Below are 21271 nucleotides of genomic sequence, written 5' to 3'. Positions count from 1 at the left end.
GTCCCTCGAGTATCCATGGATCATGCCTCCCCTGACAGACCCTGAAGGATGGAAGGGGAGGGTTGGATGTCTCGATTTCCCCTCAGCCAGAAATGCCCGAGGGGCTTGCAGGTCCTTCCCGGGGCTCCCCTTGACCAGGAGCTGAGGCTAAAGGCAGGGGGCTCCCCTACAGCCTCTCACTCCCGCTTCGGCAGAAGGGAGGCATAGGCACACATGGGCATGGGTCCAGAAGGCGCCTATCTACGCAGCCAGACCCCTCTCCCCTCTCTCCTCCCCACAGAAAGGAGGAACTGCTGCCTGGAGCTGAATCCACCCTGAATGGCCCCGCTTGACAGAGCGGCTGGCAGAAGAGGTGCCCAAAGAGTGAGGCTGGGCTGCCGTCTGGGCACCTGGTGGTTTCCCTTTGACAGTTCAACTTTGATTTCCATGAATGCTGCACTGCTGGATAAAGCTGGTGGGCAAGAGCCGGGGGCCCCTTCAGAAACACCGCGCTGTGCGGCGAAATCCCTACCTGTGTGGAAAGCGTGACCCTGGCCTGCATCATCCTCCAGCCGCACCATTGCCCTGCCCCTCCTCCTTCCCACCCGCCTCGCTGGACTTGAGGTCTTTGCCACTTTGTTTTGGGGGGCAGGGGCCAGCGCTCCCTCCTGATCTTCTTGCACCCTGGACTGGACTTCTATTTGGGAAGGGGAGAGGCTGTTCACCTGGGATCTGCCAGGGGCAGCTGCTGGAGGTGCCAGGGAGGAACTGGCAGCTGGCCGCCAGCCACCTTGGACGCTCCCCCTTGTTTGTGTAGCAATAATGCCTTGCCGGGACATTGGCTGGTAAGATTGGGAGCTTGGGGGGTCTTCGTGCCGCCGGGCTTTGTCTCACCGTTTCAGGGGAGAAAGGAGAAGGCCAAGCGCACAGCCTTTCCCCATCGTCTGTGGGGCTGCCGAGGGAGGAGGAGGACAGTGGCCGCTGGCCGGCTGGCAGGAAGGGACATTGGGAGGTGGCCAGGCGCCAGGTGGTCTCCGGGAGGCCTCCTCTGTTTCTCATGGAGAGAGGTGGATTCGTGGTTTGGTTTGCTTTTTGGTAACATTTTTAACAGATGTAGCACTGCGACACTTTGCACTTTGTGGTCTCCTGCACCAGTTTTGGAGCGTCCCATCAGGGGAATCTGGAGGAAAGAGCCTGTGCCCATGGGCAGCTGTCCAGAGCAGGCATCTCTTGCCACGAGCGGCTGCAAAGGCCACGGATGGCACTGGGGGGGTCATCCCAACAGAAGCTGCCTTTCTCTGGGATCCTCCAGGCCGGCCACCAACTGCATCCTTCCATGGCTTCCGGTTTCTGCTGCCACCACTGCCTTCTGGCCTTTCCAGGTTGGTTTTGGCATGAGTCAGAGGGCATGTGGAGGTATAAGGCCTGGCCCAGGCGCTCTGTCCACTACTCCCACTCCGCCTTCCTTCTTTCACCTTGAGAAGGTTCACAGCAGAGGCCGCTTGCTTCTCTTTAAGCTCGAGGGGGGGAAATGCCCTGCCCTCCAACTGGGACGCTATGCCCGCTTCCTGGGATGTCCAAGATAATTGGTGGGTGACCCCCAGTGGTTTCTGGCCGGGGTCCTGGGACTTTCAAGGGGGGCCCTCCAAAGGAGGACATGGAGGTATGTCTGCAGCCTTTGTGAACGGTTGCCCAGAACTGGACACAAGGCACTGCTCCTTAACCAGGAGATCAGTGAGACTGACTGTCCCGGGTGGGGGGGGGGGCTGTGACCAGCGCACGGACTTTGTGGGTTTGTGACTGGAAGGGGCTTGTGGCAAGCGGGTAGGAAAGGTCCAGAGATCAAGCGTTGGGAGGAAAGGCTGGGGATAAGTGTTTTGGGGGCATTGTGGGAGGCCATCAGAGCAGGACCCAAGCCCTTAATGAGAAAAAGGATGTGTCACTCGAGTGTTAGGGATGTTCCTTAATGGCAGGGGCTGCCTGGGAGTGCCATGGATGCCCTTGGGAGCTGGGGGGGGGGGGTCTGTCTTTGGAGGCGCTTGAGCACTGGCTTTCCTCCATTATCCACAGGGCTGGACTGCATGGCCTTCGGGTCCCCTGCCAGCTTTCCCACGGAAAATGGGAGCCCACGTGCAGCGGAGGGTTTCTAGGGTGGTGGGTCCATGAGGGCCGTAGGAGGGGGAGGAATCCCTCTCTTCTTCTTCGTGGTCTCTGCGAATCATACAAATGGCTTGTACTGCGCCTGCGCAGTGCCTTCGGAAACTTCTGGAATCACTAGGCAAAGTACTCTTTGCAACATATTGAAACTTTTTGGCGGTAGCTCTGCCCCTCCTCTATAAAGCCTCCGTTCCCGCTCTTTTCCCCAGTTCCTTTTTTCCGCCGCGTTAGCTGCCATTAGGAAGAGGCCCCACACTTCTTCATTGGACGGAGAGCACTCCTCGGCGAAGCGGCACCGCTCCGACGAACGAGACCCCGAGGTCGGCCGTCATAGGGAGGCGCCTTGATCACACCTGTGGAAAGGCGGGGTAGAAATAAAGATTATTATTATTATGACCGCCTGGACACCGACTGCAGATAGTCGGATACCGACCGTCGGCCATCAGATCCCCGTATTGCGGCAAGAGCTTCAAGGGGCTCATCTTCTAAGGCCTCCGGGGCCGATGACGGCCGTCCTGATCACCGACTTGGCCCTGCGTCGACGTCTTGGGCTCTCCCCACCTTCCGCCACATCTTGGACGATGCCATTCAACTCCTCTCAGAACCTGCTTCTCCGGCCAGTTCTAGAGACGATTGTCGATCTACCACCCCGATGCCCAGATCAGGCAGTCACCCAACTCGGACGCGCCGTGTCGCTTCGCCGTCTCCATCTCAGGAACCAGAGCCCGAGTACTTATATGACAGTGAAGCTGACAAATATTACGTGGTAGATTCTCATGACGCTATTGAGTCCCGCTTCGGACCTCCGGTACAGAAGTCCAGACCATGACTATCTTCTAGGCCTTCTAGAGCCTCTGCGTTTTCACCTCGTCGCACGGATGCTGCCACTGACCTGGACGTCGTGGACCTTGAATCAGATGAGGAGACATCTTCCTGGGCCCGTTACCGCCCCAGAGATGGCTCCCAATCATCTGTGGACGACGACTACCAGTCTGCAAATCAAGACTTTGTTCAACCTAGTTCGGTCTCTCCTTCTGACGATGTCCGGACCTTCGCGGAACATGTCATCAAAATGGGCAACGCTCTTGACATCAAGATCTCCCAGACTGAGGAAGAGGCCTCTGACCCTATCGAAAGTCGGATTCATGGCAAATTGCCCACCCCACCGGCAATTCCCCTGCTCCCATCCCTGGAGAAGTTGGCTAGGCGTGCTTGGGGGGCCCTGCTTCAACAGCTGCCAACAACAGGAGGATAGAGTCCCTCTACAGGATCGCACCAGCCAATCCATCATGGTTGTTTGGACACCCCAAACAGAACTCGGCCATCGTAGAAGGCTCTCAGCGTGCGTCGACCCCAAAGGCTTCCTTGATGCCTTCAGACAGAGAAGCGAAGAAAATTGACGCCCTGGCTAAGAAGGCCTATTTTTCCTCAGCCCTGGGCATGAGAGTAGCCCACTATAACGCATGCATGGGCGCCTACATTCAGTGGCTCATGGAGAAGATCTCCCCTCTGATACCGGACTTGCCTGATGAATCCCAAGGGACCCTTTCGGAAGTCCGGGACGAGGCCCACTCAATCAGAAGTTGGCTCATCACCTCAGCCAGACATTCCACGGACTGCGCCGCAAGATCCATGGCTGCAGCCATCGCACTTCGCAGGCACGCCTGGCTGCGGTCATTGATCTAAATCAGAATGCCCGTACCACCATCGAGGACATGCCCTTTGATGAGGACGGCCTATTCCACCGCGAGACCGACGAGAAGCTCAACTTTAAGTACAGGATGAGGACCGTGCCGAAGAAGCACAGCTTCTTCCCGTAAGCGTTTCACCGGTATCCGTCAGTGGTACGGTCAGGGCCAGAGACCTTACCAACAGGACCGTCCTTTCCAACGCCAGGACCAGTCCAGACAGCGCTTTCCTTTCCAGTCTTCTTCCTCCTTGGGCCGCCGCTCGGGGCCTAAGTATAAGAAGAACTACAGGAGGCAAGACTCCGACCAAAATAAGAAGAGGAACTGAGGGGACGCAGCGTACTCCGTCGTCTCCTCCGCCCCTTGTTTTCTTGACAGGCTGAGGCCTTTTTCCACCATCTGGGCCTCAATTACTACCAATTCTTGGGCCCTCACTATCGTCTGTAGGGGTTATGCCCTTGAATTTGAAGAGCTCCCACCAACTGGAGCTATCCTTTCCACTCCCCCCTCAGACACCCTCCTCGACGAAGTACGCACCCTTCTCGCCAAAGGTGCTATTTCCCCTGTTGACCCCATCGACATTCCTAGATGTTTTTTCTCCCGTTATTTCACGGTCCCTAAGGCTGACGAGGGCATCAGACCCATATTGGACCTCAGAGAGCTGAACGCTTATCTGTCCTATCGCCGCTTCCGGATGGTAACGCTTGCCTCTATTTTGCCTTTGTTACAACAGGACCTGTGGTTTGCAACAATCGACTTAAAGGACGCTTATTTTCACATCAGTATCTGGGAGTCACACCGCAGGTTCCTGGCCTTCGCCTTCGGGACAGACGTCTACAGATACAACGTCCTTCCCTTCGGCCTGTCTACAGCGTCTCGAGTTTTCACCAAGTGCATGGCGCCCGTGGTGTCCCATCTGCATCGTCAGGGCATCAGGGTCTTCCCGTACCTGGACGATTGGCTCTTCGTGGCTCCCTCAAGCCAAGAGCTACGTCAACACACCACAGTCTCTCTCCAGCTCTTACGGGACCTGGGACTGGTAGTCAACCTCAAAAAGTCCCAACTACTCCCCACCAAGCAGATAAGGTTCATCGAGTCAATCCTCGATTCAGACAATTGCACAGCATTCCTGCCTCCCGACCGCTTCCAGACACTGGTTTGAGCCGTCAGCCGATGCACCGGCCGGAGACGAGTCGCCGCCAGGGACATTCAAGTGGCCCTGGGCCACATGGCGTTGACAACATTTGTCACACCGTGGGCAAGGCTTCGATCTCGGCCCCTTCAGTCCTGGTTCCTGTCGGTCTTCAACCTAGAAAAGGACTCCCCATCCCACCGCCTGACCATCCCAAGACCACTCGCTCGCTCCCTCCGCTGGTGGCTCGACTCCCGAAACACTTGCGCCGGCATGCCTTTTTTGTTGCCCCAGCTGGAGCTGGTGCTGACCACAGACGCATCAGAAGAAGGATGGGGGCCCACACCCTGGACCTGTGGGCCAAGGGCATCTGGTCCCGTGACGAGGAGACCCTCCACATCAACGCACTGGAACTGTTGGCAATGGAGAAAGCCCTAAGAGCCTTAGAGTCCTCCTTGTCCAGCAAGGTCGTCCAGCTCAGGACAGACAACACCACGGTGATGTACTACCTGAGCAAACAGGGAGGCACCAGGTCATGCACCCTCCTAGACATCACGCTCCGGATATGGGAATGGTGCATCGCCCAGGACATTTTACTCCAAGCTGTACACCTACCGGGCATACAGAACGTCCTTGCGGATCTACTCAGCAGGTCTCCGTCCTCATGCCACGAGTGGAGACTCCACCCAGAGACTGTGCACGACCTCTTCATGCGATGGGGAACCCCACAGATAGACCTGTTTGCGACCGTGTACAACTCTCATTGTCCCCAGTTCTGCTCCCGGATGCCGAACGAGGACTCCCTCGGGGATGCATTCGGGTTCCGATGGTCGGGGCTAGCGCTCTACGCCTTCCCCCCTTTCTTCTGATCACCAGGACAGTGTCCAAGATGATGTCGGATGCCGCCGATGCGATCCTAATCACCCCTTGGTGGCCGGGACAGCCTTGGTTCCCTTGCCTTCTCCACCTCGCCCAAGCCAACTTTCTCCAGCTCGACCACAGACCGGATCTCCTCACAATTCTGGGAGGACATGTCCGACACCCGGACATCGACACCCTTCCTCTGGTGGCGTGGAGAATCCATCCCTAGCTCGGCTGCCAGCCCCGGTACGGAGAGTCATCCTGGCCGCCCGGAAACCGGCTACCCAAAAGTCCTATAGACTGAAATGGAACACGTTTCTCCGGTTCTTGTCTGACAGACACCTCTCCCCAGCCCAAATGACGACACCGCTGGTCCTGGATTTTCTGATGTCCCTGGTCGACACGGGCCTCTGCCTCTCTTCAGTAAAGTGCTACCTGTCGGCCATCTGCTCTTTCTTCCAATTCGATGACAGACCCTCCTTTTTTAAAGACCCCCTGGTTAAAGGGTTTCTCAGGGGATGCAATAACTTGCACCCTCAGGTATCCTTACCGCCCCCGGCTTGGAGCCTCGAGGCGGTGTTGAGAACCTTACAGTCCAGACCGTTTGAACCTTTAGCCACTACAGACATTAGACTTTTGACTTGGAAAACGGTCTTTTTGGTGGCCATCACCTCTGCCCGCCGCGCGGGCGAACTTTGTGCCCTACGTCGTAACCAGCCCTTTCTCAGGTTTCACTTGGACAAGGTAGTTCTCAGGACAGACATTACCTTTTTACCCAAGGTTGTTTCTATGTTTCATATGTGCCAGGACATTGTCCTTCCTACCCTGGCCCCGAGCCCGACTACCGATGCCGAGAGGGCTCTCCACACACTGGACGTCCATAGGGCCCTAGCCTTTTATCTGGACAGAACTAGACACTTGAGCCGCTCTGAGAGACTGTTCCAGTGTTACTTGGAGCCCAAAAAAAAGGACTGCCTGTGTCGACTCAGAGACTCTTGAAGTGGATATCCAACACCATTTGCCTATCCTATGAACTCTTGGGTAAGTCTTTGCCGGTTAGGGCCCGCTCCCATGCCACAAGGGCGGTATCGGCATCTGCTGCATTTCTGTCAGGTGTGCCCTTGGATGATATTTGTAGGGCTGCAGTGTGGTCACAAATTTTGACGTTCATCAAACATTACAGGTTGGACACCAGGGCCAAGAGGGAAGCAGCCTTTGGGAGGGCTGTCTTGTTATCGGGGTTACACTGACTATGTGTTGATGTATATTGCGTTGCAGTTCTATTCACAAGGTGATGAGCTCACTGGGCCCGTCTTCAGGCCTGTTTATGGGTCTGTGTTTTGTGCAAGTTTTCTATAAACAAAACAAACAACTCTTAGACGTGTGTTGAGTTCTCAATTTATTGGTATCCAGTAACATTGTTGGTTGATTCAGGTGTCATGACACTCCCTCCGCCGTCAACTTTAGCTTGCTAGTCTCAACCCATTTGTATGATTCGCAGAGACCACGAAGAAGAAGGACAGGTTGCTCACCTGTAACGTTATTTCTTCAGGTGGTCATCTGCGAATACATACAAATCCCGCCCATCCTCCCCTCGGTGTCCTGCTCTAATTGGCTCATTCTCTTGTCGCCTTCATGGCGGAAAATTGCGGAACTGGGGAAAAGAGCGGGAACGGAGGCTTTATAGAGGAGGGGCGGAGCTACCGCCAAAAAGTTTCAATATGTTGCAAAGAGTACTTTGCCTCGTGATTCCAGAAGTTTCCGAAGGCATTGCGCAGGCGCAGTACAATCCATTTGTATGTATTTGCAGATGACCACTCGAAGAAATACCGTTACAGGTAAGCAACCTGTCCTTCTCTCTCTTGGCTCATGCCAGAAATGGGCTTCACCTGACAAAAGGAGCTTCATGCAACGAAGAAGCAGAACGTAGGGCGGGGGGGCTCTCTGCTGCAGTCTTTGAGAGTGGCCAAGGCGCGGGGGGGGGGGGGTATCCAAGGTTCCTCTTCTGGAGGCCCTGCCACTGGTGGAAGGCCTGACCCTTCCCCAGAGGGTTTGTCCAGAAGAAGTGATGCTCTTGGCAAAACTGTTTCTGGCTCTGCATTGGCACTGGCTTGCCTCTGCTGGGCCTCTGCTCCTCTTCTTCTGGATGGGAAAGTCCTGGCTGAGCCCCCCGCCTCTGGTCCAGCACTCACAAAGCCTGGCCTTCCAGCCCTAGACCTCTGTGCAGACCCTGGAGGTCAGATCTTCACCACCAGGGTCTGCCCCCTCCTCTTGAGGAAAGCCCCCCAGGCGAAAAGGGAGTTTGCAGGAGTACCAGCCTTCCTTCTGCCTAGTTCTCCATCTCCTCCAATGCACAGAACTTGTTTGGGGTTGTGCCCAGATGCTCTCCCCCCCCCCAGGCCTTGGGGGGGGGGCAGAGGAGTCCCATTGGGGGGACCCAGGCTAGCAAGGGAAAGGGGGTCAAGGCCTTCCTGGGTCGTGAGGGTCACCCTTGGAGGGTGGCACCTGCCAAGGTGGGTGGATGGCCTTTGCTCCAAGGGTGGGGTGGGGGGGTCAAGCCCCTGGGATCTTTTCCCTTTCTTTGTGGGGAAGGAGCCCTGACAGAGGACTGGCGTTTCTCCTTTGCCCACTTGTGCTCCAGCAAAAAAAACCCCAAAGGTATTGCCTGGCTTGTTCTGCATTTAGATGATGTTTTGCCCCCACAAAATCTGTTCTTACAGTGGGGAGAACTTGTTGCACAAAGCAGTTTTGTGTGCCAACCACTTTTTTGACAAATGACAATTTTCATCTTAATGCAAAAGAGTCTCAGCAGAGCTGGCCGTTTTTTCAGTGGAGTGTGTTGGTGTTGTCCAAATTCTCCAAGAGAGAACATCTTGGAGCTGCCGCTGCAAAGTCACACCTGGAGGAAGCGCCGCCTTGGCTTCGCATGGGTCCACCTTTCTGTTTGGAGCAAAGTCTGGAAAGGACCTAGGCAGCCAAAAGAAACAGCTCCATTCGTGGCCCTCCATTTCTGTGGGGAAGGCGAGGGAAACTGAGGGGCACAATTGCCGTCCTCTTATGCTGTGCCTGAGACCCTGGCAGAGATGCCAGTGAGCAAAGCCCCTTCTTCAAGAGGAGGCAGCTGCCACTGGTGGAGGGGGCAAGTATCATCCAAGGGGATCCTCCCCAAGGAAAGTGCCACCTCTGCCTTCTTGCAGTCGGTGGAGCAAACGAATGACAGACCCTCTGGGCCTGACCTCGAGCCAGGGCCATGGGTCCCCTGGGGGAGTGCTGCGGAAGGGCAGCCTGGAGTACCTCCTGGCCCTCCTTGCAAGAGGAGGAGGAGGCCAAGGTCCAACTGTGGCCCCTGCCCCACACGTATGGGTCCCTTCTGGATGGATGTACCCATGGATAGCCTAGCTGGCTCCGTATGTTAGCATCTTCTGGCAAGGGCTGCCCTTCGTGGACTTTCTCTCGGGAAAAGGGTGGACCTTGTCTCTCCCTGCGGCAGCGGTCAGGGGATGGCCACTGGCTTTGTAGTCTGTGGCCTTTTGTGCCCAAGTGGGCTTCTACAGGCAAGTGGCCATCTTTTTGTCCATTGAATAGCAGGCCCCAGTGCTCTCACATCTTCAACTGCCAAACTGCGACCCACGTTCTGAGGCCCTGAATCCCTTGGTTTGCCCCAGGGCTGTTGGGGGGGCTCCTGTTGCAACTTTTTACACAAATAAAGCCTATAAAACACATTTTCTCTCTGGGGATCATTTTTCTTCAGTGCCACATTTGTGCTCTCATCCAGTGTTTGTAGCCAGGGCTTTCCATCCTGGACTTCCACCTAAATTGACAGCCAAAGAGACAGATCCTTCAACAGATCAATCCCATACTCTCCTTAGAAGCCAAGATGATCAAACGGAGGCTGTTGTATTTTGGACACATAAGGAGAAGGCAGGGGGTTGGACTGGATGGCCCTTGTGGTCTCTTCCATCTCTATGAATGATTCTATGAAGGCAGGACTCATTAAAAAAGAGAATTATGCTAGAAAAGGTAGAAAGCAGCAGGAAAGATGGAGGACTGCACACAAGATGGCTTGAGTCAAGGCGGTCACAACCATGAACCTACAAGATCTGAGCAGAGGCAGAGAACAGGTTCATGGAGACGTTCAAACTTGGCTCAAAGTACAAGAAGTGTTAAGGCTGGAATTATTCAACTATAGCCATATGTCAAAAGGCTTAGTAAATTGTATGTGACAGGGAGGAAATGGACGCAAAGAATGTTATTTCCATCTCGTAAAGCTTGGTGATCTGCCAAAGACGTCCAGTAGCAACGCCAAGGGCTAGGAAGACCCACCTGGGGTGGCACCCTGCGGCCTCAGGGGCAGCTGCTCAGCCCCTTCCCTGGAAACCCAGGGGCTTTGGGGGGAGCCTCTGCTGTCATCCTTTGCCAGGGACCCATCAGTCTTGCCGAGGAAGAGCCATGTGTGCAGAAAAGCCATGGAGAGTAAACCTCTTCAAGTGGGAACTCTAGCCCAGTGGTTCCCAACCTTCCTAATGCCGCAACCCTTTAATACAGCTCCTCTTGTTGTGGTGACCCAAACGCATGAAATAGTTTTCGTTGCTACTTCATAACTGTAATGAAATAGGTGTTTTCCAATGGTCTTAGGCGACCCCCATGAAAGGGTCATTCGACCCCCCCCAAAGGGAACCACTGCTCTAGCCGTAAGCCTCTTTTGCACTTTCTGGTGGCACTTGTTTGACTTAGCAACTTTCTGAGGGTTTGGCCTTTGAAAAGTGTGCCTCTGTTTTTGCAAAATGTGTCTTTTTTTCTGGCCAGGCTGAGATCCCTCGCCTCCCTTGTGCCGCTTCCTTCCCTCCTCTTCCAGCAGCCACCAGCCACAACTACCAGGCTCTGCCAGCTCTCCAGGGCTATGAGATGGGAGAGGGAAGCCCTGGAGAGGAGCCCCTGGAGCCCCTGGCCTCCTGCCCCCATGGAGGAGGAATGTCTCCCAGGCCCATAGCGGGGCCAATCCCCAAAGCCCCAACCTATGAATTGGGGCACGGTGGCAACGCGGGCGTTGGTATAATGGGGTCTCCAGCGATGCACCTGAACATACCCCTCAGAGAAGCAGAGAGTCTGTCGTCATTTTTTAATAAATGCCATTAGCTTCTTCTCTTGATATATTTTCCCTCTAGGCACAAATACAATACAAGGACTCTGTAGGTTTGACACAATGTACAGAAACTTCAATAATCTACAACTGCTCAAGGAACTTACAAAACCCTCCAGTTCACACCAGCCACAGCCGTTATTGTACAAATAAAAAAGGGTTGGGGAAGGGGAGAGGAGTCAGGCTCTCGCTTATATACAACGTCTTGGGGCACGAAACTGACACTCCTCAGCCTTTCAAAGGGGGCAGGTGGGAGGGCAGCAGGCCAGTCTAGGCCCAAAGGGAAGGAGGGGGCATGGTTTGCGTTGGGGGTCAGTCGCAGCGCCAGTTCCTGGGCACGCAAATGGCTCCGGTTGAACCAAGCGTATCAACCTGACAAGCTTCTTCCTCCCAGTTTGCTCCCACAGCAAGCTCCCTGGCCAGGTCATGGGCCACCCCACTTGCCCCAAAAGCATCAGATGACAAACACCGCCAGAGGAAAGAGGCAAACAGCACCGCAGTCCACCCACCCTCCTCTCAATGTCCCAAACTGGAGGCTAGGAACTGCAACCGCGCAAGCCCCAGCCCACTGGGCTTGAAGACCCCAGTACCACCAGTTGCCCCACCACCGCTGGGCCCCTCTCCTGGCACCAGCAGGAAGTGCGCTTGGTCGGCATGAGCAGCTACGGAGATGCCATGCAGTAACAGCACTGCCGCCTGGTCCACCTGGGCTCTGGGAACCTCCTGGCTCTCTAGAGCTCAATCTGCCGCAAGGCGCCAGAAGTGGAACCTGACCTTTTCCACTGAGCCGCTTTGGCAGAGCGCACCGGAAGCCAGGCTGGTCATAACAAAGAGTCCAGTGGTCCTCTCCCAGTACCTCCTGCCAGCCTACCCTGTCCTGATCTGACCGGCCGGCCCGGCCCGGCAGGCACCTCTGAAGCAGCTGCTTCACTCAACGAGGCCCAGAAGAGTGGTCTGGGGAAGGCAGCCTCAGGCGTCGGACAAGCAGCCTTGGATGCGATCGATCCACTGCTGAGCTAGATGCACGTCTTGGGCGCAGAAATTGTAAACACGCTTTGTCGTCTTCACCTGCAAGCAGGGGAGGAAGAGCTGCAAGGCCGGCTGGCCAGCTTGGGGCTCAAGGCTCCCTCCAAACTCCCTGAGGCTTAAACCCACAAGCCCCCTTCAGCCACATACACACATCCTGCCAAGAGGCAACTTACATCAAAGAAGGCCTTTTCGTCCACCATCTTCGGAGCCCCCATGGTGGGAGTGCCTGGCATGATGGACTCTACTTCGGCCAGGTCGATGACCCCTTTGCACTCCATGTCCAGGCGGCTATCGTAATATCGCAGCTAAAAGGAAGGGTGGCCAAAGGTCAGAGCGTCCCCTAAAGCCAGCCAGGCCCTCCCTGTCTCCCCTCCACTCTACCTGGTGCTTTGTTTTGTCCAACACAAACCAGCGCGGCTTCCAGGGCTTCATGAAGGCTCCTTTCTTATACAGGATCCCTTCGTAGGATCTGCAGAGGGCAGAATGGGTTCTGTGAGGGCGGCTCAGGTGAGCAGAAGAGCCCCCCACCTGGCTGCCCCACCAGACCCCCGTTGCCCCAGAGGGCCACTCCTCGCACCGGTTCTCACTCTCCGCGGGCTGGAACTGGCTGTAAAGTGTGCTGGTGGTGCTCCTGTGGCCACCCGGCTTCCCGCTGGAGGGGGTCGAGGCGCTGCTGGCTTCGCTGTCCAGGCTGAGGTTGAGGGAGGAGCTGCCCACCCCGGTCTCCTGCAGGTAGATGCCCAGCGAGCGGCGCTGGTGTGAGAGGCCAGAGGCCATCAGCAGAGCGCTCGCCAGCCCCTGGGGAAGAAAGGCCACCGGCCATCACCTCTCTGGCCTTTGCAGGTCACGCCTCCAAACAGGACCCAAGGTGGCTTCCAAATTACAATTCCAAACACAGGCAAACACACAACAAAAACCCACATGAAAACGAAATGAAGCGATCACCATTTAAAAACAATTTAGAGCATATAAGTAAAATGACAAGCTTAAAAACAGTACAGACAAAGCAGTCCAGAAGCCTCTTTAAGACCTTCAGTTCTAAAAAGGCTGTCCGAATACCAGGCTGTCCTTTGCCTGGCAATGGGGTGGGTGGGCTCCTTGCCTCCCTGGGAAGAGAACTGCAGAGACCCCATGGGAAGACCCTAGAAAGGCTTTCCCATGTGTCACGAGAAGCCTGTGACTGAAGGGAGCCTAGGTGGAGAGGCGGCCTGCCTTGACCCAGCCAAAACCAGGACTTTGAACTTGTATGTGAAGGCATTCCTTGCTGGGAGTGTCCCACAGAGCTCCAGCCCTCTTAGCCCAAAGCCCGATCCCCCCGCCCTGCGGCTACTGCCAAAACCCCTTTACTTTGCCACCGCTGTCTTCCTGAGCCTCGGCTCGCTGAAAGGCCTTCAGTTTGTCCCACGTCTCCTTCCAGCGTCCTGGAATCTGTCCCATTTCCATTTCCAAGTTTTGTAGTTCCTGCAAGAGAAGAGCGGCTGCTATCTGGCCTCTGAAGGATAAGCATCACCATTACTCTTCCTGGGTCAGCCACAAAGAACAGCTGGATCTGAATCCAGGACCCAAATGAAAAGGTGCTCTCTCTGGTCCTTTTGCCCAGGTCATCCTCCTCCTCCTGTGGGGCTACAGATGGGGCAGGGGCAGCACACATGCCTGTAAGTATCCTCTGCAAGGCAGTGCCTGATTTTGAAGTAGGGAAAGCCTGGGTTCTTGGGATTGTCCCCGGTTGGTGTCAACTCAGCCAGGAGACAAGCCCAAAGGCCAGGGAAGCAACTTGCTGGACCTGTGTCTGTGTGTATGTGGGGTGGGTGCCCTGCACCAAGGTTGTCCCTTGCTTTCGTCTGAGCCGCCCTGGGCATGGCAAGGAAGACGCCAGCAGGTTTTGGCAGAGAAGTCACCTCGAGATGAGGGTCTCTGGAGACGGGAAGGTCTGTGGGCCACTAATCTCCAAAGTATCCAACACATCCCTCCAGAAAGATTTGTTATCCCCCTGACTCTTCCCCTGTATTCTGTATTCCGAGGGCCAGGATCAGAGTCCAGAGGCTGGGGAGGTGAGCGTGAGCCAGGGCTCCCAGTCCTGGGGTCCAGAGGCCCCCACTGACCTCCAGCAGCCGAGAAATGGCATCTGGCTCCACGCGGCTGCAGTTATCATAGCAGGGCCAGACGATCCTGCGCTGGCTGTGGGGGGGCGCACCAGTGTCTGGCGGCCCGGGGTCCTCAAGGGGCTGTGCCTGGTCCTGTGCCAGCTCCCAGTCGTAGGAGGGGCCCTCAGACAGCGTCTCCTGCGTGTAGTAGTCCCAGACCTTCAGGTTGGAGAGGTTGCTGTACGGACGCAGCACCTGGGGAGAGGAGGAGCCCGTCGTGGGTCAAGCCGTGTCCCCTGGTGCCCCACCCGGTGAGCATGACCCTTCTGGCCACCAGATGGGGGGCATAACTGAACCAAGGGGGCCGCTCACCTCGCCGTCCTCAGGGGCATACATGTAGTTGAAGAAGGCGGGGGTCTTCTTGTTCAGTCGCTCCACATATTCCCAGACGGACCGAAAGAGCTGGGGCCCCTTCCGCTCGCCCTTCTCTTCGTACAGGAGGCCTACCAGGAGGAAGCATGCGCTGGGGCTCAGCCATCGCCACTCTTGCCCCCCCCCCAATCCTCCTGCGGCCGCCCCTTCTCTTTGCGCTCCTCACCCAGCTCCAGCCGCTCGTAGTCCGAGTCCAGCAGGAAAGTGCGGAAACGGTTGGAGACGGAATGGTAGCTGAGGAACTTGAGGAAGTACTGGCTGAACTCAAACTCCATGGGGAACTGCAAGTGGATCTGCAGAGCACGGCGAGAGGCGGCTGTGAGTAAGGAGGGATTGGGCCTGGCGCTCTCCTACTCCCTGGCAGCCAGAGCTCCGCAGAGCTCTCACCTGATGGACGCAGTCCAGGAATTGCAGGAAGATGGGTGTGAAGCCGGCGCTCTGTCCTGCTAGGGTCTGTGCGCCACGGTGGCTGAAGCGGTGCCCGAAAGAGAGCCACTCCTTCTCCAGCAGCAGCCGGAAGCCTTCCAGGGTGCGGTAGTAGGGGTCTGACAGCAACTGCACCAGGGACACCACCTGCGAGGCAGGAGGGACGTCATGTACCGGATGCCAGGCCAAGACCCAGGCGCGGGAGAAGGCTGCGGCCACCTACCTGCGTGGTGATGTCCCAGCCATCCTCCAGGCTGACCAGCACAGAAGAGCCTGTGTCCAGCAGCTCCACGACCAGCACTGAAATCTGCAGGATCTTATGGATCTAGCAAACACATCACATGCAAAGAGAGAGCACGGCTGAGCCACAGCCCTTGGTCTGTCCAAAGGGGGGGGGGGCAAAGACCCCATCCCTTCCCTCCCCCACCTGGGGCAGAAGGTGCCACTGGCCACCAGCCCTCTCCACCAGGGGCCTTAAGAGGCCAGGCGGTCATTGCCACTGAACAGCACCATGGAAGGGTCATCATGCTGGCCTCCTCCACCTGCTGACCCTACTTCCTGGCCACTGACCTGGGTCAGCCATTCAGACTCCTCCAAGGAGCGCAGGTAGGTCATGCTGGGCTCCGCAGAAGGGCTGCTGGGCACACAAGCCTTCATCAGCTTCTTGAAGCTGCTCTTGACCTGCCGGGCCTCAAACACTTCAATGGGGACCACCTCCCAATGCTGCAGAGGGTCCGGCTTCATTCCCTGCAAGAGGATAGCAGGGAGGTCAGAAACAGAGACAGTGTGCAAGCAACCCGGGCACCCCCACCCCAGGAAGGCCTGTGGGGCTGGTGGGCAGCTGGCACTTCCCCTTCTCAAGGTCTCAGCAGAGGACCATACCCTGAGCTGAGACTTGTCTCCGATGATGTAGAGTGAAGCGCGGTGCTGGCGCAGGAAGCTGGCCTCGGAGGGGGACCCGTTGGGCGGTGTGTTCAGCAGCTCCTTCCCAGCCAAGCGGGAGCCAATCTCCATGTTCAGAGCATAGGTGCTGGTGCGCCCGCTGGCTCGGATGCTGCCCCACTTGCCTGCCGAGGGACCAGGGGTCAGGCTGAGAAGGCCCTGCAGTGGCTGCCAGCCAGAAGGCTCCTTCACCTCTTCCACAGAGTTGAGTCCCCTCTCTTGCCCCCACTGATCTGCCTGCCTGCCTGCCTATGATCATGGCCCCACGTTCTGCCTTCTGGACCCTGCAGGCTGCTGTTTCTTACCAGAGGGGGGCCAAGAGGCATCTGGCCGGGCACAGGGGGCATGCAGGTGGGGCTGCAGGACAGTTAGCCAGAATTGGTGGGTTAGTCAGACGCCCCCCCTCACCTGCCTGCCTGCCTGCCTGCCTGCTGGGGGGCACCAGAGGGGTGAGTTAGCCGTGTGAATGTCACATCACCCAGTTAGTGCCCCAACACCATTGTACCTCGAGGGGACAGCCGTCCCTTTGCGGCTAGGCTCTTGGGGCTGGAGAGGGTAATGACCCTGGCTCTGTGACCTAGGCCTGAGAGAGAGGACAGGATGGAGAGGCGGCTCAGCAAGTTTGGGGTGGAGTAGCCAGAGAGAGAGAGAGAAAGAGGGAGAGAGAGAAGAGCACACCATGGTATGGCAGGGGCCTATTGGGTGGAAAGGAATGGTTGGAAGGACAGACTGATGGATGGGCAGACATGGCAGATGGACAGCTGGGATGGGCCCTGGGAGCATCCCACCTCCCCTCCTGCAGGCTCTCCCGGGGTTAAGGGCCCTGCCTCAGAGGAGCCAAGGCTGAGCATCTACTCTACCAGCGGCAGCGGCCGCATGCGCAACATCTCCTCACCTCCGCGACCAACCAGCCCGGGCCCTTCGTCCTTCCCTCCCATCACCTGCTTCATAAGGGATCCCAGCTTGGGCTGCCGCTTCTCTGAGGAATCTGTAGCACCAACAGAAGGCCAACGTTCCAAACCAGCCTTGAGGCTGCAAGGCTGCCCCTCTGCCCACCCAGCCCCACGGGACGGTCAGGGGAGGCCAGGACTTCCCCCTGCTCTTCCGATGCAGCGGGGCTTAGTCCAGAGGGCTGAGGGGACAGCAAGGGGACTGCCTGGTTTGCTGGTGCCAAACGGCCTGCCCCACCCAGGGAGGGGTGCTCTTTCTCCCAGGTGCCTCAGACAAACAATGAATGAGAGTAGATGAGGGGAACTGGGGCTGTACAGGGCTGCGCTGCCAGCAAGGATGGAAGACAGAAATAATGTGATATGGCCCACTCCCCTTGGTGCTGTCTGCCCCATGGTCCCATGGCCCTGCCTGAAGCCCCCTCCTCCAGCCCCTGCAGAGAAAACCACTATGGTCAGACTCTCTGCCCTGAGCTTTGGGCCCCCAACAGAGGCAGGGGGTGACCCTTCATCATCCCCAGCTTCAGCCTGAAGAAGCACTCTTACCTGAGCTGCTCATGTGGGCAGAGGTAAAGCCGCTAAGAGTGTTACGGCCACTGGCATCTGAATAGTGGGGCATGGAATTGATGACCGCCTGCAGATACTTCTCTTGCTCCAGGCTGGTGGAATCAGCCTGCGAAGGGCCTGAAAGGAGAGGTCGTCCTCAGTGTTGGGGGCTGCGAGGGCAGAGGTGGCTGTGGGGCCAGAAAGACGGGGAGAGAGCCAGCCATACCTGGTGCCGGGGCATTGGGAGACTTGAAGAGGCCGGACATGCCCTTCCCGTGCAGACCACCCGAGCGAAGCAGCACCGCCTTGGTGCGCGAGTTCCTCCAGCAGACAACAGGGAAGCGGTTCTGCCGGTAGCAGCGTGAGATCCGCTGAATGGTGTTGTCTTGGATGCTCTGCGGGACGATCAGCAGCCCTGGGTAACTGTGGAGAAATGCAGCAGAGGCTGCAGTCTTGGGGTGCAGGGGGCACTGGGAAATCAGCTACTGTCTCCACAGAAGCGCACAGTCAGGAGGGCAAGACCCCCCCCCAGAGACCAAGAAACAACCTCTGCCATGAGACATGGTCATTCTGACGCTGGCCAGCCTAGAACCCTTTAACATCCACTCCCCCTACTCTCCAGGCAGAAAGCTTTTTCCACCCCAAGAGGAGAGTGAGAAAAGATCCAGAGGGATGGTGTCAAACTGTGAAGGATGCAAAATCCAACCAGGACAAGGGAACCCAGCCACCAGCAGCGCCCCAATGAGATCATGGAAAGGCCGCACCGCTTTCCCTGGCACCTGAAATGGATGCAGCAAAGGCCACAACCACTGCAAAACACAATTCTCAATGGGGTGCCACCAGACAGAAGGCCCTGGGCAAGGTTGTGAACACTGTCTTAGAGCTGTGGCAAGAATCACATGTGAAAGACAGGCAAGTGTCTTGGACATGTGCCCACATGCCAGAGAAAGCCCTCCAATGGCCTGGCAGAGCCAGACATATGACCAGTTGCAGTGCCCAGCTCATCTTCTGCAGAGGATGTGCCAGGTGCCAAGCTGTGAGGGAAGCCAAGATGGCGGAGGATAACCTGTCACAGGGATGCAGCTGGCACTGCAACCGAGGTTGAGGGTGGCACTATCTGCCAACCACTCCATAAAGGGACATTGAGAGTTAGGATGCTATGTTCAGAGTCCTAACTTCCCTATGTAGAGCGACAGTGGGCAAGACAGCCTCTTGACCATCGGACTTAATGCAAGGTGGCTCTTGCCCCTATACATTGAGATGGGATCAAAAAGAGCATTCAGGGCCCTGAACAAACTCCATCTGTCCATTCATTTCTGCCTTCTCCCTGCCTCCCTACAAGTGACCAGTGAAGGAGGAGCTTCTCGAGGTTAACTACAGCACTTCACCCTAAAAGAGCATCTGACATTCAGTAATGTGAGGCTGAGCTTGGCAGGGCCTCCCTCCCCACAAGGCCTGGAGTGCAGGACAGGGGTGCCAGCTTCTTTCTTGGGAGATGGGCAGCCCACAACCTCAGCCAGCTCCAGGAGGCACAGAGTACCCGCCATCTTGGCAGCTCCTTCTGCTGCCACACCCTTAACACAAAACCACGTGCCAGGGGGGGCTCCCACTTGCCCCCCCCCCAATTTGCCACATGTACCTCCTGCAGATGGCATACATCCGGTTGACGGTGGAGATGCGGAAGGGCTCGTTCTTGGAACGGGTCAGACTGTTGCTCAGTGTGCCCAGGCCCAGCCGCTGGTAGTCCCGGCAGCAGGCCCGCTCCACCAAGTGGCTCATGGTCATCTTTTCTGAGGGCCGGATGGTCAATGTGGCAGGGGTCAAGGTGCTTCTGTCTACTTCTTCGGACACTGCATGTACCAGAGAGGTGTTGGGCCTAGCAGGGAAAAGTGCTGCCTGCCCACCCCACTGCTGCCCAAGGACCCCTGCTCTCAGCAAGAGGACGCCCTGACGGCCATACGCCCACCTGAGATCTCATCCTCGTCCTCCGGGAAAGGCTGCTGGCTGCTGATGCCACCATGGTGCTCCCAGGGAGGCGGTGTGTACTTTTTGCGTGTGATGTACTGGCGGCCGATGGTCCTCTTGGCGTTCTTCACCAGATTCTTCGAGATGGTCCTAAAGACAGGGGCAGGAGCAAAGCTCAGCTGATGGACTGGATCCTCCCAGGAACGAGGGTGGGGAGGCGAGCCTACATGCACAGCCTACTGACCCTCAGCCAGGGAGAGCAAAAGAGCAGCAAGAAGGACCCAGGAGGCGAAAGACTGGCCCTGCCCCGCCACATCCCTCACTGAAGCCTACCCTGCCAGAGCCAGCGATGAAGGAGAAAAGTGACCGGCGGGGGGCGGGATGGTCTGCAGGGCATGGCCACGGCAGCCAATACCACCAGAAGAGATGCACCTGGCTGGCCCTTCCCAGCAGAAATGAGCCACAAGTCCAGCCCCCCCCCGCCCCCCTGGCCCTGCAGGCTCACAGACCAGGGGAGCGGGGAGCCTCTGAGATGACCGGGGCATTTGTGGCTTCCCCTTCCTTCTGGGGGGGAGGAGGGCTGGACTGGAGTGGCCCAGAAGGCAGCAGAGGGCCCATAGCTCACTGGAAGTGGGTTGAGGATGGAAGACTGCCTGGCAGGCCCTGCAAGAAGGGAGACGTCCCAAAGGAGCACAATCCACTGCCGCAGCCACCACTTCCCAGTGCCCATCTTAGTTAGTGGAAAGAGTCTAGCACCCCAAGGAAAGGATACTCGTTGCCATGCCCCCAAACATACCCATTCCCGTCTGGGAACTGGTCTCAAAAAAAAAAACAGGACAAGCAAGGGAGACTGTCAAGAGGGGCTCTGATCCACACAGGCACTCTGCCTGGGACATGGGCATTTTTGCTCTGGGGCTGACCATCACAGGGCTTAGATCCACTGCCTGGCTTCCTGGGAACCATGGTCCCCAGCCCCATATAGAGCACCCAGCTCTGGGACTCTGCCCCTACCTGAATGATGGGTTCTTCTCCTTGGGTTTGGGCTGCAGGGCTGGTTTGTTTGACAGGCCCACCGTGAAAGCAAAGGTGTCGGAGATGTGCTGGGGGTAGCGCAGCTTGCTGAGATGTTTCCGGAAGGTCTCCACGCTCTCAGAGGCCACTTCCTCATCAAAGGCAATGCGCAGCAGCTGTGGGCACCAAAGGGCAGGCTCTAGTCATGGGAGAAGCTGCAGGGAGAGCCTGGCACTCCTCCCAAGGAGAAGCTCCAGCTCAGAGCACAGCACACTCCTTCCAGGAGGAGCCCCTAGGAGTCCTCCCCTCTCTGCCCCACAGACAGAGCCTCCTCACCTGGAACGTACAGGAGCGGAGCTGTAGCTGGGCACACCCCTCCTGGATGAACTGGTCCACCGGGGCCTGGGCAGTGAGCTTCTCCTCCTTGGTGAGGGACGCGACGGGGAAGGAACGGACCACCACCTGTTCCCCAACTGAGGCCGTGAGCGAGGGAGGGAGGCAGGGAAGAAATAGGCAGAGGTGGAAGAGACGGCCCTGGTCAGACCCAACACTGATGGAAAGGAAATGGCAGCATTCCTGTCCGCATGCCCATGCACAAGGGTCTGGCAATACACCCTGAAGGGAGCCTGAGCTGGGGAAGAGCTAATCCCCCCTTGGCTCTTAGCGGCCAGACAGAGGCCTCCTCATTTCACCAATGTGGACACACAGGGCATGCACTGGCCGCCCTCTCTGCCACAGAGAGCCATGTGGATACACAGGGCACGCACTGGCCGTCCTCTCTGCCACTGAGAGCCATGTGGATACACAGGGCACGCACTGGCCATCCTCTCTGCCACTGAGAGCCATGTGGATACACAGGGCGCGCACTGGCTGTCTTCTCTGCCACAGAGAGCCATGTGGATACACAGGGCACGCACTGGCCGTCCTCTCTG

General features: G+C 57.2%; 2 protein-coding genes across 4 annotated transcripts in view; one reads left to right on the top strand and one right to left on the bottom strand.

The window, feature by feature from the left end:
* Positions 1-9539, top strand: part of PPP6R2 (protein phosphatase 6 regulatory subunit 2) — a 64116-nt gene extending 54577 nt beyond the window's left edge. For all 3 annotated transcript variants that reach the window (XM_042466502.1, XM_042466500.1, XM_042466499.1), the window contains exon 24: positions 281-9539. In XM_042466502.1, the coding sequence (XP_042322436.1) occupies positions 281-332 (52 nt within the window). In that variant the 3' untranslated portion in view covers positions 333-9539. The remainder of the gene's footprint in view (positions 1-280) is intronic.
* A 1383-nt stretch (positions 9540-10922) lies between these two features.
* The window catches only part of SBF1 (SET binding factor 1), a 31929-nt gene continuing 21580 nt past the window's right edge, over positions 10923-21271 (bottom strand). The window contains exons 23-42 of the mRNA XM_042467669.1: positions 20676-20812; positions 20340-20515; positions 19330-19478; positions 19003-19213; positions 17590-17786; positions 17364-17501; positions 16766-16858; positions 16376-16453; positions 15811-15995; positions 15499-15675; positions 15152-15253; positions 14890-15075; positions 14669-14795; positions 14443-14573; positions 14089-14325; positions 13334-13447; positions 12564-12784; positions 12368-12455; positions 12160-12291; positions 10923-12025 (exon numbers count right to left, since the gene is read on the bottom strand). Coding sequence (XP_042323603.1) covers positions 11927-12025; positions 12160-12291; positions 12368-12455; positions 12564-12784; positions 13334-13447; positions 14089-14325; positions 14443-14573; positions 14669-14795; positions 14890-15075; positions 15152-15253; positions 15499-15675; positions 15811-15995; positions 16376-16453; positions 16766-16858; positions 17364-17501; positions 17590-17786; positions 19003-19213; positions 19330-19478; positions 20340-20515; positions 20676-20812 — 2978 coding nt within the window. The 3' untranslated portion in view covers positions 10923-11926. The remainder of the gene's footprint in view (positions 12026-12159; positions 12292-12367; positions 12456-12563; positions 12785-13333; positions 13448-14088; positions 14326-14442; positions 14574-14668; positions 14796-14889; positions 15076-15151; positions 15254-15498; positions 15676-15810; positions 15996-16375; positions 16454-16765; positions 16859-17363; positions 17502-17589; positions 17787-19002; positions 19214-19329; positions 19479-20339; positions 20516-20675; positions 20813-21271) is intronic.

The sequence above is a fragment of the Sceloporus undulatus genome, chromosome 5, assembly GCF_019175285.1.
Source record: "Sceloporus undulatus isolate JIND9_A2432 ecotype Alabama chromosome 5, SceUnd_v1.1, whole genome shotgun sequence".
NCBI lineage: Eukaryota > Metazoa > Chordata > Lepidosauria > Squamata > Phrynosomatidae > Sceloporus > Sceloporus undulatus.
Note: the sequence above shows the minus strand (reverse complement) of the source record. Positions and strands in the feature narration are given on the sequence as shown.